At 43.6% G+C, this 12,104-nt stretch overlaps 1 protein-coding gene across 1 annotated transcript in view; it reads left to right on the top strand.

Moving 5' to 3' along the window:
• Window positions 1-12,104, top strand: part of ADGRG2 (adhesion G protein-coupled receptor G2) — a 141,045-nt gene that overhangs the window by 105,654 nt on the left and 23,287 nt on the right. Inside the window, exons 14-18 of the mRNA XM_019524802.1 lie at window positions 3,116-3,183; window positions 6,001-6,071; window positions 8,067-8,106; window positions 8,239-8,273; window positions 9,346-9,443. Of these exons, the coding sequence (XP_019380347.1) occupies window positions 3,116-3,183; window positions 6,001-6,071; window positions 8,067-8,106; window positions 8,239-8,273; window positions 9,346-9,443 (312 nt within the window). The remainder of the gene's footprint in view (window positions 1-3,115; window positions 3,184-6,000; window positions 6,072-8,066; window positions 8,107-8,238; window positions 8,274-9,345; window positions 9,444-12,104) is intronic.

Raw genomic sequence — 12,104 nt, 5'->3', positions numbered from 1 at the left:
TTTTTTTTTTTTTTTTTTTTTTTTTTTTTTTTTTTGAATGTATCACCTCAACTTATTTCTCTCTCTTAAAGACTGAGGCCAGCTGCAGTGTTCCTATAAAATACCTCTAAAGATACCTATAAAGTATCTTAAGTTTTAAATTCTTATATTTGGCTTGTCAGTCTAGGGCAGTGGTTCTCAACAGGATGTTGTAAGATCATTTCAAGGGTGCCATCATGCAAGCACTACTGTTATCACCACTGCAGGTTGGTGAAATTTGTCTCCAGGAGAAGGTGCATGCAGGTCCACACCAGGAAGCAGCTGTGGCAGAACAAGGGAAGAGAGAGCAGTTTTGTTTTGTTGTAGGGAAGGGAAGTGGTTTTTTGTTTATTCAGTCATGTGTCTGTTCAGTGGCACAAAAAAGGTACCAATAGATGTGGGGTGAATGCCTATTACTCCATGCTGCAGGTCGGAGGCGAGTGTGGGTGGGGAAGTGTTTGGGGCAGCAGGGAAAGGTCTGAGGCAGCAAGGAAAGCAGGGAGTTCATGTTGCCTCTTGTCCCACACCATTAAGGGTTGGACAGAAGGCAAAGTGTTTCTCCCAGTGAAGGGAATCATCTGTGCTGTGACAGATTGTGGCATAGCTGAATTGCTCCATTTGGTGATATCTGTTTCTAGTCTAATGTGCAAAGAGCCAGAAAACTCCAAAAGGGCAGCAGGGAGCTGACCAAGCCACCCAGCCTGCTTCTTGCCCACCCCACACAGGGTGCCTGAGATAACCTGGGCACATGCATCTCTGCGGGTGATTCAGCAGCTGCACTGCCTCTTTAAGCTAAGTACAGACAGTCAAAAGCCTGGGGCTGAATTGATTCAATCTTTGCAGGTTTTTTCAAACTGCATAGATTGAACCAATAAGCAAGTGAACTAATGTTTGCTTTTCAAACAGGAAAGGCAGCCAGACCCCTGCAGTGGCCTATATTAATAGCCAGGGAGCACTAAAGCACACCTCCCTGCCTGCTGGCCACTACAGAGAGCTGGGCCCTCTGGTTCCCCAAGCCACATACTCTCCTCGCCTCCCCATGGGCTGAGCAAAGGGTGGTGGTGGCGGGGGGGAACCCATCCATCCTGCCTGGCACCAGATCTGCAGCTGGGAACAGCTGGGAGTGGGGGGAGGGGAAGCTCAACTTGGGGGCTTTACTTGCCCCCCCCCTCAGCTGGGAGTGGGGCTGGAATATCCTAACCATGCCCCCTTCTCAGCCTCCCTGCTAGCTGAGGTAGCAGGGGAGGGGAAGCCTGCACCTGTGCTTGGCAGTGCCCCCAGAGCCCGGAACCAGAAGCCACACCCCTTCTCAGCCTCCCAGTTTGCTAGGAGAAACCTGTACTGGATTTTGGCTCCACCCCCCAGATCCAGGAGCAGGGCTGGAGTCTTCTTCCATGTCCCCTTCTCAGCCTCTGCAGCAGGGTTTGGCTCCACCCTCCAGAGCTGGGAGCCACGGCCTCCTCTCAGCTGGCCCAGAGGCTGAGAAGGGGATATGGCAAGGAGACACCATGCCTGCTCCCAGCCTTGTGGGGGTGGAGCCAAGCCCCGATACAGGCTTCTCCTTCCTCCCAGCCAGCCCAGAGGCTGAGAAAGGAGCATGGCTCCTAGCTCCTGGCTTTGGGGAGCAGACTCAAGCCCACACTGCAGACTCCCCCTCCCTGCCCCAGGCTGAGAGCACTTGGTCTGGGAGTCCTCCTCTCCACCTCCCTCCCACTCCAACCAACAGCACTTGGCTTTGGGTCAGATGCTGGTCCAGAGGGGCAAGTTTTTTTCCCCCCACCTCCTCCTTAGCCACCTGGAGTGATAGTGCTCTGGCTGTGGAGCAGAGGGGTACGGCAGACAACCCTGCTTCTTGGAGAAGACAACACAGCCCAAGGCTGCAAAGCATCATGGATGCTGAGGGACTGTGAGTTAACTTGAACTGGGAGGGCAGCTGGGACAGAAGTTCCATAAACCAGTTTGACCTAAATCAGTTAAGTCTGATATTACATCCAACCAGCTGTATCTTAAACCAGTTTCAGCCATTTTGAAAGCGGTTTAAGTGCACTGGACTTCTGTTCGGTTACAGGTTTAAACTGGTTTTTGATCACTTAAGCCAGTTTGTGTGTAACTTTTGTCTCTTGCCTTAAAGACAGGGAGAAAACAAGAATGCACATCAGTCAGACAGCAGGGCACAAGCCCAAGAACTTACTGCACTGGGGCACATGATGGAGAAAGTAGGAGCCTAGCAAACTCCACTTGCTTTTGCACCACTAGCTGCAAAAACAATGAGGGGCATGTGCACTTCCCAGGCAGGTCCCAGAGTTAACCTGAAACAGTGATCACAAAGGTAGATTTAAAAAAAAAAAGCCCCATTAAGGTGGAATCCTGTGGTTGCCCCGTTAGGCACTGCCTGCAGGGCTAGGATCTCTGACGAAGACTGTTGCTGCCATCATAGTGGCTGCTGCTGTCCCAACTGAGGGATGCAGGCCCGGGCTACATAGGAACATTCAGTTTTTCCTGGGAGGGTTGCTGCTGGGCTCAGCTGGAAACAGTGACCATGCCAGTAGCAATGGTCAGGGGGATTTCCCTCCCCATGCCTACTCCTAGGGACTGAGCAGAGTGGGTAAAACTATCACCCCACCCATCACCCCTGCTGCTGCGGCTGTGAGGAAATAAGCAGATAAATGCAGACTCAGGCTTGTTCCTGTCTGGTCAATAGCTCACCCTCATGGCCCAGCCTTTCTGCTAGGTGGTAAGCACTGTAATATGTAAATTAGTTTTTGAAATTGCATGCCACTCAATTCACTAAAGTCATGGAAAGGTGTCTAAAGTCCAACAAGGGGAGCCTTGAGTCAAGAAAGACTGAGAACCACTGGTCTACAGAGTGTACTGGGAAGTGGGAAGATAACTTTTATGAGTGAAATTTTTTCAGAGATTGAGACATCAAAAGAAGAGGGTCTCTAACAAACAGATACCTTCAAGAAATGAGTAATAAACATTGGATGCTCCATGTCCATGAGCTCTGAATGGATTAATTGTTGAGTTCTCAAGACAGTTCTAGAAATGTAACCATGATAAATATTAATGACTAACCTTATTTGCCTTTTGGTTTTAGTTTTCTACATGGGCAAGGTAAAATTTCAGTCCAGTGAAGAAATCGATACTTCATTAAATGTTGAAATAGTAAGTCTTAAAAGAACTTCTTTAAAATTTGTTGTAATCTTATGATTAAAAATGTATTTATTCCCATATTGTTTAAATAATCATATCCTAATAATACTTTTAAAATGTGGTGTGTATTGTCTTACATGCAATTTGTGACACAAGAATTAATATTTAATAGAGAAGTATATGGCAAGACAGTCCTAAATTTGCATGTTCATTAGACTTGTCTACTTTTTAAGCTGATGTGCCAGTTGAGGGGATTTTACTATACTGGTATAATTTGTACAATTGGTTCAGCAAGCATTAAGAATCTTTAAAGCTGCTTTGCAGTTTTTACCACAGTTGTTGCCATATCTTTATCAGTGCTATAGAGGCTGTGTAGATGGAACAGGGGCCCTAAATTGAAGTGGTGGGTTTTTAAAAACTGCTTCAATTTAGGGCCTTTTTAATCCCCGTGTTGTGCACACACCCAAACTTACCTGCCTCTCCAGTGGTGGGGAGGGGAGGGGAGGGCGAGCTGCCAGCAGCAGAGTGGTCCCTGGGCTGTGGTGGGGATTGGTGATTCCCTCTGTGGCCCCCGCCCACAGACACCTGACTGAGGCAGTCCCAGGGGGGCACCACAGACACGCTGGGAAGCACCGGGCTCCCACACAGCTCAGGCAGGCAGGCTCCAGCGGGAAAAAAAAAGATCTTGGATAGAGCTTGCCTTCCCAGGCTGCCTTGCACAGTTTTCCTGCAGAGCCCCTGAGCTCCACAGAGCCTGGTGCTTCGCTCCACGGCTGTAGGGCAGGAAATTAAAACTCCTTGGAGTTTTAGTTTGCTGTGCCCCAAGTCATTTAAGGTGCATTATGCCACCGAATTTGCTACAGCAGCTGGAATTACTGCGCAATAAGCCGCTGACATGTGCAAACACCAACACCGTTAAAGTGGTGCAAAAGCAGTTAATCCTCTTTAAAGTGTTGTGTACACAAGACCCTCATTTCATGTACACATGGCTGTAGGTTCCAGATACCACTTTTAGCAAAATGTCCCCTGGGTGCAGTAATCATAGAAATGCTTTAACTGCTGGGAATAATCATAGGTATATAGGGAAGGTAGAAATCTCTAATCGGTCCTCCTGCACTGGAGCAGGAGCAATTTACCAAGGCCATTCCTCCAGCCTGGAAGGTCTCAAACTTTTTAGATGTAAGGCACCCCTCTATAACTTTTCCAAATCTTGTGGCACCTCAATCAAAAATCACTGAGCTAGAATCTAAATTCAGAAAAGGTATGGAGGGAGCCCTGATGAGGCTAAAAAAGTTGAGAACCACTGATCTAGCTGGTGGTAGGTAAGAGCTGGGGACAGATACAGGACCTGATTCTGCAATGCCCTGTTCTTTCCACTGCTTACCTTGTTTCTGTCCTCCTGCCCCCCAACCCTGGTCTGTACCCAAGAGGTCAAGGGCAACCCACTGCTGAGACTGATCCTGCAGGGTCTCATCTTTGAGCAACTGTTCTGTGGCCCCTCTCACCAGCCCTGGCAGCTCAGAAGGCATGGAGGGAATGAGCAAGGCTCCAAAGCGTGGCTCTGTCCACCCATCTGCCTACAGCACAATGCACTACTGAAGCATAGGAGCACATGGGCCACATGGGAGTTGGGCAGGGGAAGGGGAGGCAGCAGTGACAGACAGCCACATGCGCCACTGGGTAACTCGGACAGGCCCAGGGCACTAAACAGGGCAGGAGAAGATTTATTTCCTCACACAGGGGCCAAGTGGTGCAACACCCTTAAGTGAATTTCATGGCACCCAAGGTGCTGTGTTACCCCAGTTGAGAATTAACGCTCTAATCATTCCTTAAAATCTGCCAATGAAGCTTTTCCAAACTCTTAGGAACCCTGTTCCCATGCTTAAAATTGCTTCCCTGCAACCACTATCTAAACTAATCACTATCTAACCTGTTTTAGCTTAAGCCAATTAATTCTTGTTATATCCCCAGTGTACATAGAGAACAGTAAATCACTTTCCTCTTTATAATAACATTCTATGTATTACAAGACTGATATAATGTCCCTCCTCACTCTTCCTATTTCTAGGCTAAATAAATCCAATTCCTTCAACCTTTCCTGACAATAATCATCCTATTTCAGTGTTTTCTCATGAAACAGTGGTTTTGACCTTTGGGTAGAGGTTGGCAGCATAGGGTCTGCAGGCTGGATCCCACCCACAGGATCTGGTCTGCATAGCCCAAGGATTTTGCCTATGCTTGCTCATGTGGTCATGCCTATGCTAGGGCTAAATAGTGAGGAGTTGTGCTACAGCCAGGTAACTTCCAGCTGTGCCCTTGCTGGTGCTGCTTCTTCTTTGTACAGCCTAACCTTCCCCCCAGCTGGGGTGTGGGCACAGCTTATGGCCAGTAGGAAGCTGCACTGCTGCCACTTCTCCCTCCTCACACCCCCACTCCACCTCTGAGCTGCAGTGCAGCAGCAGCAGCAGCATGGATGCAGCTTCCAGCTACCTGGTTCCAGCACAGCTCCCTGCCATCTGGAAGCTGCACCCAAACCACAGCTGGGGAGCTGGGGATTGGGAGAAGCTGCAGCCAGGTGGGTACAGTGTCTAATGGCCTCGCCCCAGTGCAGGGAAAATGGAAAACTCGCCCCTGCTGCAGAGTCCCACATAAGCCATTCAGACTATGGAGCACTTGCAGCCAGGTTGTTCCAGCACATAGCTTGAAAATTTTGCCAGCCATGGGCTTTGGGTATTAAAATTTGATTGAATAAGCTGAGCGTTGTGCTTTTTAAATAATATATAAGAGTTATATTTTTATCTAGTAATGTAATATTTGTGTTTCTGACAGATTAATAATATCAGCAGCAAGCAAGTTACAAAATTAATTCCACTTGCAACTCATACTCTACAGGACCCAACGTAAGTAACTTGTAATTATGGATATAAATTGACTCCTCAGTTTCAGTTGAATGGTGTCTGTATTTGAGAGGTGTTCTGTCTTCAGCAGACTCTCTACTTCTCATTATTCCTGTAGTTATTCCAGAATGAATAATTATTTCTGGGATGTGAATACTTATCTAGCCTAGCAAAATTCACAGTGATTTGAATATACTTATAGACATTTATAGAAATAACGTTTATAGAAAATGTGTAATTTTGGTTTTGGGGGTATAGGTTGTAGCTGTATTGGTCTAAGGACATAGGCAGACAAGGTTCTTTGGGTAAATCCTATATCTTTTATTAGACCAACTAAAATTGTTGGAAAAAATCTTTGCAAGCTTTCGGATCCAAACACCCTTTGTCAGGCTGAGGAAGCATCTGCAGTTGGTCTGCAACTCTTCTTGGATGGAATAGAATAGAAGCCAGATGCCAATATGCATGAGAGAATGCTAGTCAGTGAAAATGCAAATTGAGCCAGTCAATGGGTGAGAGACAGGTGTGGGGGAAAGAGGAATGTAGACATGGTGATAATATAGCTGGTAAATAGTAGTGAGGTTACCTGGGGTGTCAGATGTTAGGTAGGTTATAATATGTCATCAATCCAATGTCTATATTTAGTCCGTGATTTTTTGTATCCAGTAGGTTGATGAAGTGAAGTTCATAGGCTCATCTGCAAAAGGTGTTTTATAAATTCCCTTTGAGAAATAGAACTGAGAGAGTGGTTTTCTTGCGAGAAATGTGCCCCCACAGGTAACTGGGTATTGTTGTCTTTGATAGATTTTCAGTGTGTGTTAATTCTGGTACGCTGTTGCTTGGTTTCTCCAAACCAAAACAACAACTGTTTACCAGAATGAATGTACACTGAAAATCTATCAAAGACAAGAATACCCAGTTACCTGTGGGGGCACATTTCTCACAGGAAAACCACTCTCTCAGTTCTAATCCTCAAAGGGAATTTATAAAACACCTTTTGCAGATGAGCCTATGAAGTTCCTTAGATCCTGATCTTGCCATTCTTTTAATGTATGCCAGTGGCCTGAGAGTAACTTTTGCTCTATACCTAATACTTCCCTACAGCAGCTACATTGCCTTATTTCTGGATTTGTAGTGGGAACAAGTGGGTGTGTTTTGTTTCTAGTTTGCAAAACTAACAAGATATTAATAAATCCTTCAGAGCTACCAAGATATTAATCATTAATTGCTACCTAGTTTTCAGTGAGCATTTGGGGAAAAATTATGATAGATAACTTAACCCTTCCAGTCTCATACCATGGCTTTATTTATAAGCCCTAATTATGTTACAAAGACTTGCTAGGAGAGCATCAGTATTTCTGCTGGGTTTGGACAGACAGAACAACAATACTGAATTAATGTGTGAGAATGTACCAGATGTCTGTACACTCTATCCTGCAGTAAGTGGTAGTTATATTTACCCATGAATGAAAGAGCTACTAAATTTCTGTGGTTTAGCTTCCGCTTACTGCAAGATAGAAACAATCTCACAGTGAATCAGCTTGGTGCATGGAACATCCCTCTTCTCCTGCCTTCCCAGCCCCACCTTAAATTGGTACAATATAACTGTTTCATCTCTCCCTACCCTTTGTCTTTTAAGTAACTTCAAAATAAGTGAATTAATGAGAAAATAAACTCATGTGGGATGACAGATGGGTGAACTGCCAACGCTGTGATATATCAAGTGGCAAAGCAGAGTTATAGAACCTGATTCAAAATATCAATGATTTTCTTTAAAAGGATGTTTCTTCCTGCAAAACTATTTTCCCTTTAAAGTATGTAAACATTTAAAAAATAAGAACTAGAGCTATGAAGACATTAATAACATATTGTTGAAAACAATGATAGATATTTTAATATTCTTTATTTGCTATCATTTAACTTGTTTTACTGTTGGATATGAAATGAAGTAGTTAAACAAAAATAGAATACACCATTCATGGTAAACTTTTTATTTTAAAGAATTTCAGAATTCAACAAAACATTGCAAAAGATAAGTGAGGTAAGCAGTTTTATTTATTGTTTTAGATATTTGAGAGAGTGAAATTTCCAATTTGTTTCTGATGTTATCATAATTACCAAACATAATTTCTGTTGGCAGAATAATTTCATTTTATCCTTTTTTTTCTTACAGTCTTCAGTTATGGAGTGTGCTGCAGAAAACCAAAGGTCTGTCATGTTAAATTTTAAAAGCAATCATTATGTTCCCCAAGATCTTGTATGGTGATTTGTACAAAGTAGGAATGCAGCCAAAATGAGTCAGATTCAGACTAGCTCAGAAGTTATATATGGGGCGCATCCTGCCTGAAGTGAAATAATTGGAAATAAGAGATGGGTACATGTGCACACACACACACACACACTGCATATACAAGTACGCTTTATTGCAGTCAATTAATGAGGTCTTCAGTAAAGTGTCACAGTCTGAATGTGTGCTTATTCTAGGGCGCAGTATATTAATTAACTCTGCTGCAGTTTAGTACTGTTGGGAACAAGTACTATCCCATGGCAGAGTAATTATGTGCACTCAAACACATGTGTAGACTGTGACCAGGACTGGCTCAGGCACAAGGGTGCTACAGTGCGGGGGGCTGTCTTCTGGCTAGCCCCACGCTGTAGCACCTTCATGCCCCAGCATGCTCCTCCGGGACCCAATGCCACTACTCAGAGCCCAGGGCTGACCCCCCAGACCCTCTGCCAACCTGGAGCTGCTCCACCTCAGCTCAAACTGCTGAAGTCTTGGGTGCACATGCAGATGTTCAAATTGCCCAACTGCACCAGAGTTTATTGCGTCATGCTAATTGCACATGTAGGTGCAGCCACTGAGGACAACATTTTGTTTCTTTTAAAGAATTTGCTGCAGATATCAGAGAAGGTAGGGATTTTGAATAGAGGCCATCTTTAGAGATCACTGACAGGTATAGTACAGTTTAGAATAGCCCTCACTCTGTCTTCAGTCTTTACCAGAGTGGGTCGTGGAGAAAAGAATCAGAAAACTGTACCTAGTTCTTGGACAGCACTGTGGAGTAAATGGGAAGCAAATGAGCACCAAGCAAGCTATCAGTCTTTATCTTTCTAGAGTGAAAATAGTGGTTTGTTAACATTAACATTATCACCAGATTTGAAAATTTCTCCTGTGAAAAATGTTTCAAATCTACTTTAACTAATTCAACATTTGGCAGTATTTTTATATATTGCATATAAAGTCGGATCTTTTCAATGGTGTTTCTTCTTCTTGCAGCATACCAGTCTGCAGTTTCATAATAAAGGTGGCTAGGACAATGAATATAAGCAATTTAATGGCAATTGTAAGAGATAACATGGAAATAAGTCAAATAGGTAAGTTGTCTTAAATATTTAATATGGTTCTATTACAGTCACTCTCTTCAGTCTAACAAATATCATTATAAAGGTAACTTGAAAATGTTTTTCTTTGGAAATGTCTCTCCTTTGACTTATTGTCCATATGCACATCGTCACTGTTGGTACATATGCACCAAAGCAATAAAGCACAGAGAATTTTTGCCTTGGCAGTTCTCCACTGGGTCTGCTATAACTCTGTCCTTCCTCAGGGGGCCACAAGGCCAAATGGTGGCTCGTCTCAACAGGTATCATCTTCAGACATATTCATAATCTGAGACCTGTAGCTATGGCTGAAGTTCCTTTGAAGCTTCTAATCCTTTTTATTTATGTTGCTGTTCTCTTTATATTTCCTTTTAAATGTACTGTTCTACTTTTGTTTGAAAAACACTTAATTTTATTTGTGTCATTATCTTGTATTACTCTGGCCTTTCTCTCTCATTTTTGGTCAAGAGAATAAAAGCCTGAACTACTGCCATAGTTTTTCCTTAAATAGTGAGTTTTAAAATATGTCCATCATGTGATGAGACCAGCCTGCAATTTAATCTCCTGGGCAAATCCAGCAGATTTAGCTTGGATTCTGGGACTAAGATGCAGCTCAGTGCAACTCATTCCAGTTGGTTCATCAGCAAGATCATCCTTGACCTTGGCACTTCTAAATCTTTTAATAGGTTGCAGTTCTGACACCAGCTCCAAGAGAGAGCCTGCTTCACTGTTGCCATGCTTATTGCTATTTCCCACCCTCAAGAGAATACTGTTGAAGCTCAAAGAAGTTCTGAGACCTCATGTGGCTACCACCAAAGGTCAAAGAAACTTGATGTCATGCGTTCTCCAAAAGGCGTGCTTGCTTGGGATTTCCAGCCTTGTCTAGTCTCTCTGAATATTCCCTAAATCTAGCCCAACCATGCATCCCCCAAGTACTCCCAAAGCAGCTAAGCTGTTCTCATGCTTCAGATCATCTCCAGGTCAGAAGCCAACACTGCTTTTCAGGTTGCTTCATCCACTGCGATGCTTATCTCAGTCTGTGTTTCTTGATGCCTCCTGCGTACATGTGTCACTTCACCCTGCTGAAGTGTCAACAAGTCTGTTTTTGCTAGAGGTTAGTTTTGTCTCTTCCAGCAGGTAGGCATCTCTGGGACTTAGCAGGGACTCTATTAATGCTTTTTTCCAGTGTACAAGGTAGTCGAGGAAACTGAGGCATGAAACATTATTACAACATTAACATATTTAAAACAGGAATATTACAATAAAATCTATAGTCTGTCACACTTGGATATCAGTGGTTTGGCACCATCCTCCAGATATGTTGGTCATCATCAGCCTGCTCCAAAAAAAGCCCAGGATAAACAGCCCAGGTATTCCTTTTCTCATTAATTCACTTATTTTGAAGTTACTTAAAAGACAAAGGGTAGGGAGAGATGAAACAGTTATATTGTACCAATTTAAGGTGGGGCTGGGAAGGCAGGAGAAGAGGGATGTTCCATGCACCAAGCTGATTCACTGTGAGATTGTTTCTATCTTGCAGTAAGCGGAAGCTAAACCACAGAAATTTAGTAGCTCTTTCATTCATGGGTAAATATAACTACCACTTACTGCAGGATAGAGTGTACAGACATCTGGTACATTCTCACACATTAATTCAGTATTGTTGTTCTGTCTGTCCAAACCCAGCAGAAATACTGATGCTCTCCTAGCAAGTCTTTGTAACATAATTAGGGCTTATAAATAAAGCCATGGTATGAGACTGGAAGGGTTAAGTTATCTATCATAATTTTTCCCCAAATGCTCACTGAAAACTAGGTAGCAATTAATGATTAATATCTTGGTAGCTCTGAAGGATTTATTAATATCTTGTTAGTTTTGCAAACTAGAAACAAAACACACCCACTTGTTCCCACTACAAATCCAGAAATAAGGCAATGTAGCTGCTGTAGGGAAGTATTAGGTATAGAGCAAAAGTTACTCTCCATAGAGGTCTGTTCTAGAGACTGCTGTGTTGACTTCCATTCTAACACCAAAATCCCTGACATTGGCTTTCTGTAGGTGTGAAAAAATTGTAGTCCAGGCATGATTTAGCATCAGTGTCTCTCTGCTTAGCTCCTGTGTCTGTTTGTAGTGCTGAACAACTTCAGCCTGCTTTTGGAAGTGATACTACAACCTTCTGTTCCTGCATCAGGCCTAACTTTGGATCTGGCTCTCACCACATCATTTATAGAAAACGTGTCCGATTTTGACTCCAGGCACAGTCCACTCTATACATAGATCCAGCTCAACAGTCCAGAGACTAAAGGAGGTCCTCTAGAACTCTCTCACAGATATCTCCTGGAGTCTGGTATTTGTATGTGACCTTCCTGTGGCAGCATCTTTTAGTAATGGGACCCGCAGCTGCCTTCTATCATTGGGCAAGCGATATAGCCACTTAGACCTGTACTGATACTTACATCAAGTGCTGTGCAATTGCAGAAGCCTCCAGGGCAGATGCTGAGTTTGGCAAAGTAATCATTAAGTTATTCCAGGAATAGCTCCAAGTACTGCTTTGGAGTCATCCACAGTGAGGATGGAAGAGGAAAATCACTGGAAGAAGAAAGAAAAATAATTTACTAGTAGTTTCATAGTTTCTAGGGTCGGAAGGGACCTGAG

This window comes from Gavialis gangeticus, unplaced genomic scaffold, assembly GCF_001723915.1.
Source record: "Gavialis gangeticus isolate Ggan-Ray unplaced genomic scaffold, GavGan_comp1, whole genome shotgun sequence".
Classification (NCBI taxonomy): domain Eukaryota; kingdom Metazoa; phylum Chordata; order Crocodylia; family Gavialidae; genus Gavialis; species Gavialis gangeticus.
The sequence above is the reverse complement of the archived record's forward strand: the minus strand, read 5'-3'. Positions and strand labels throughout refer to the sequence as shown.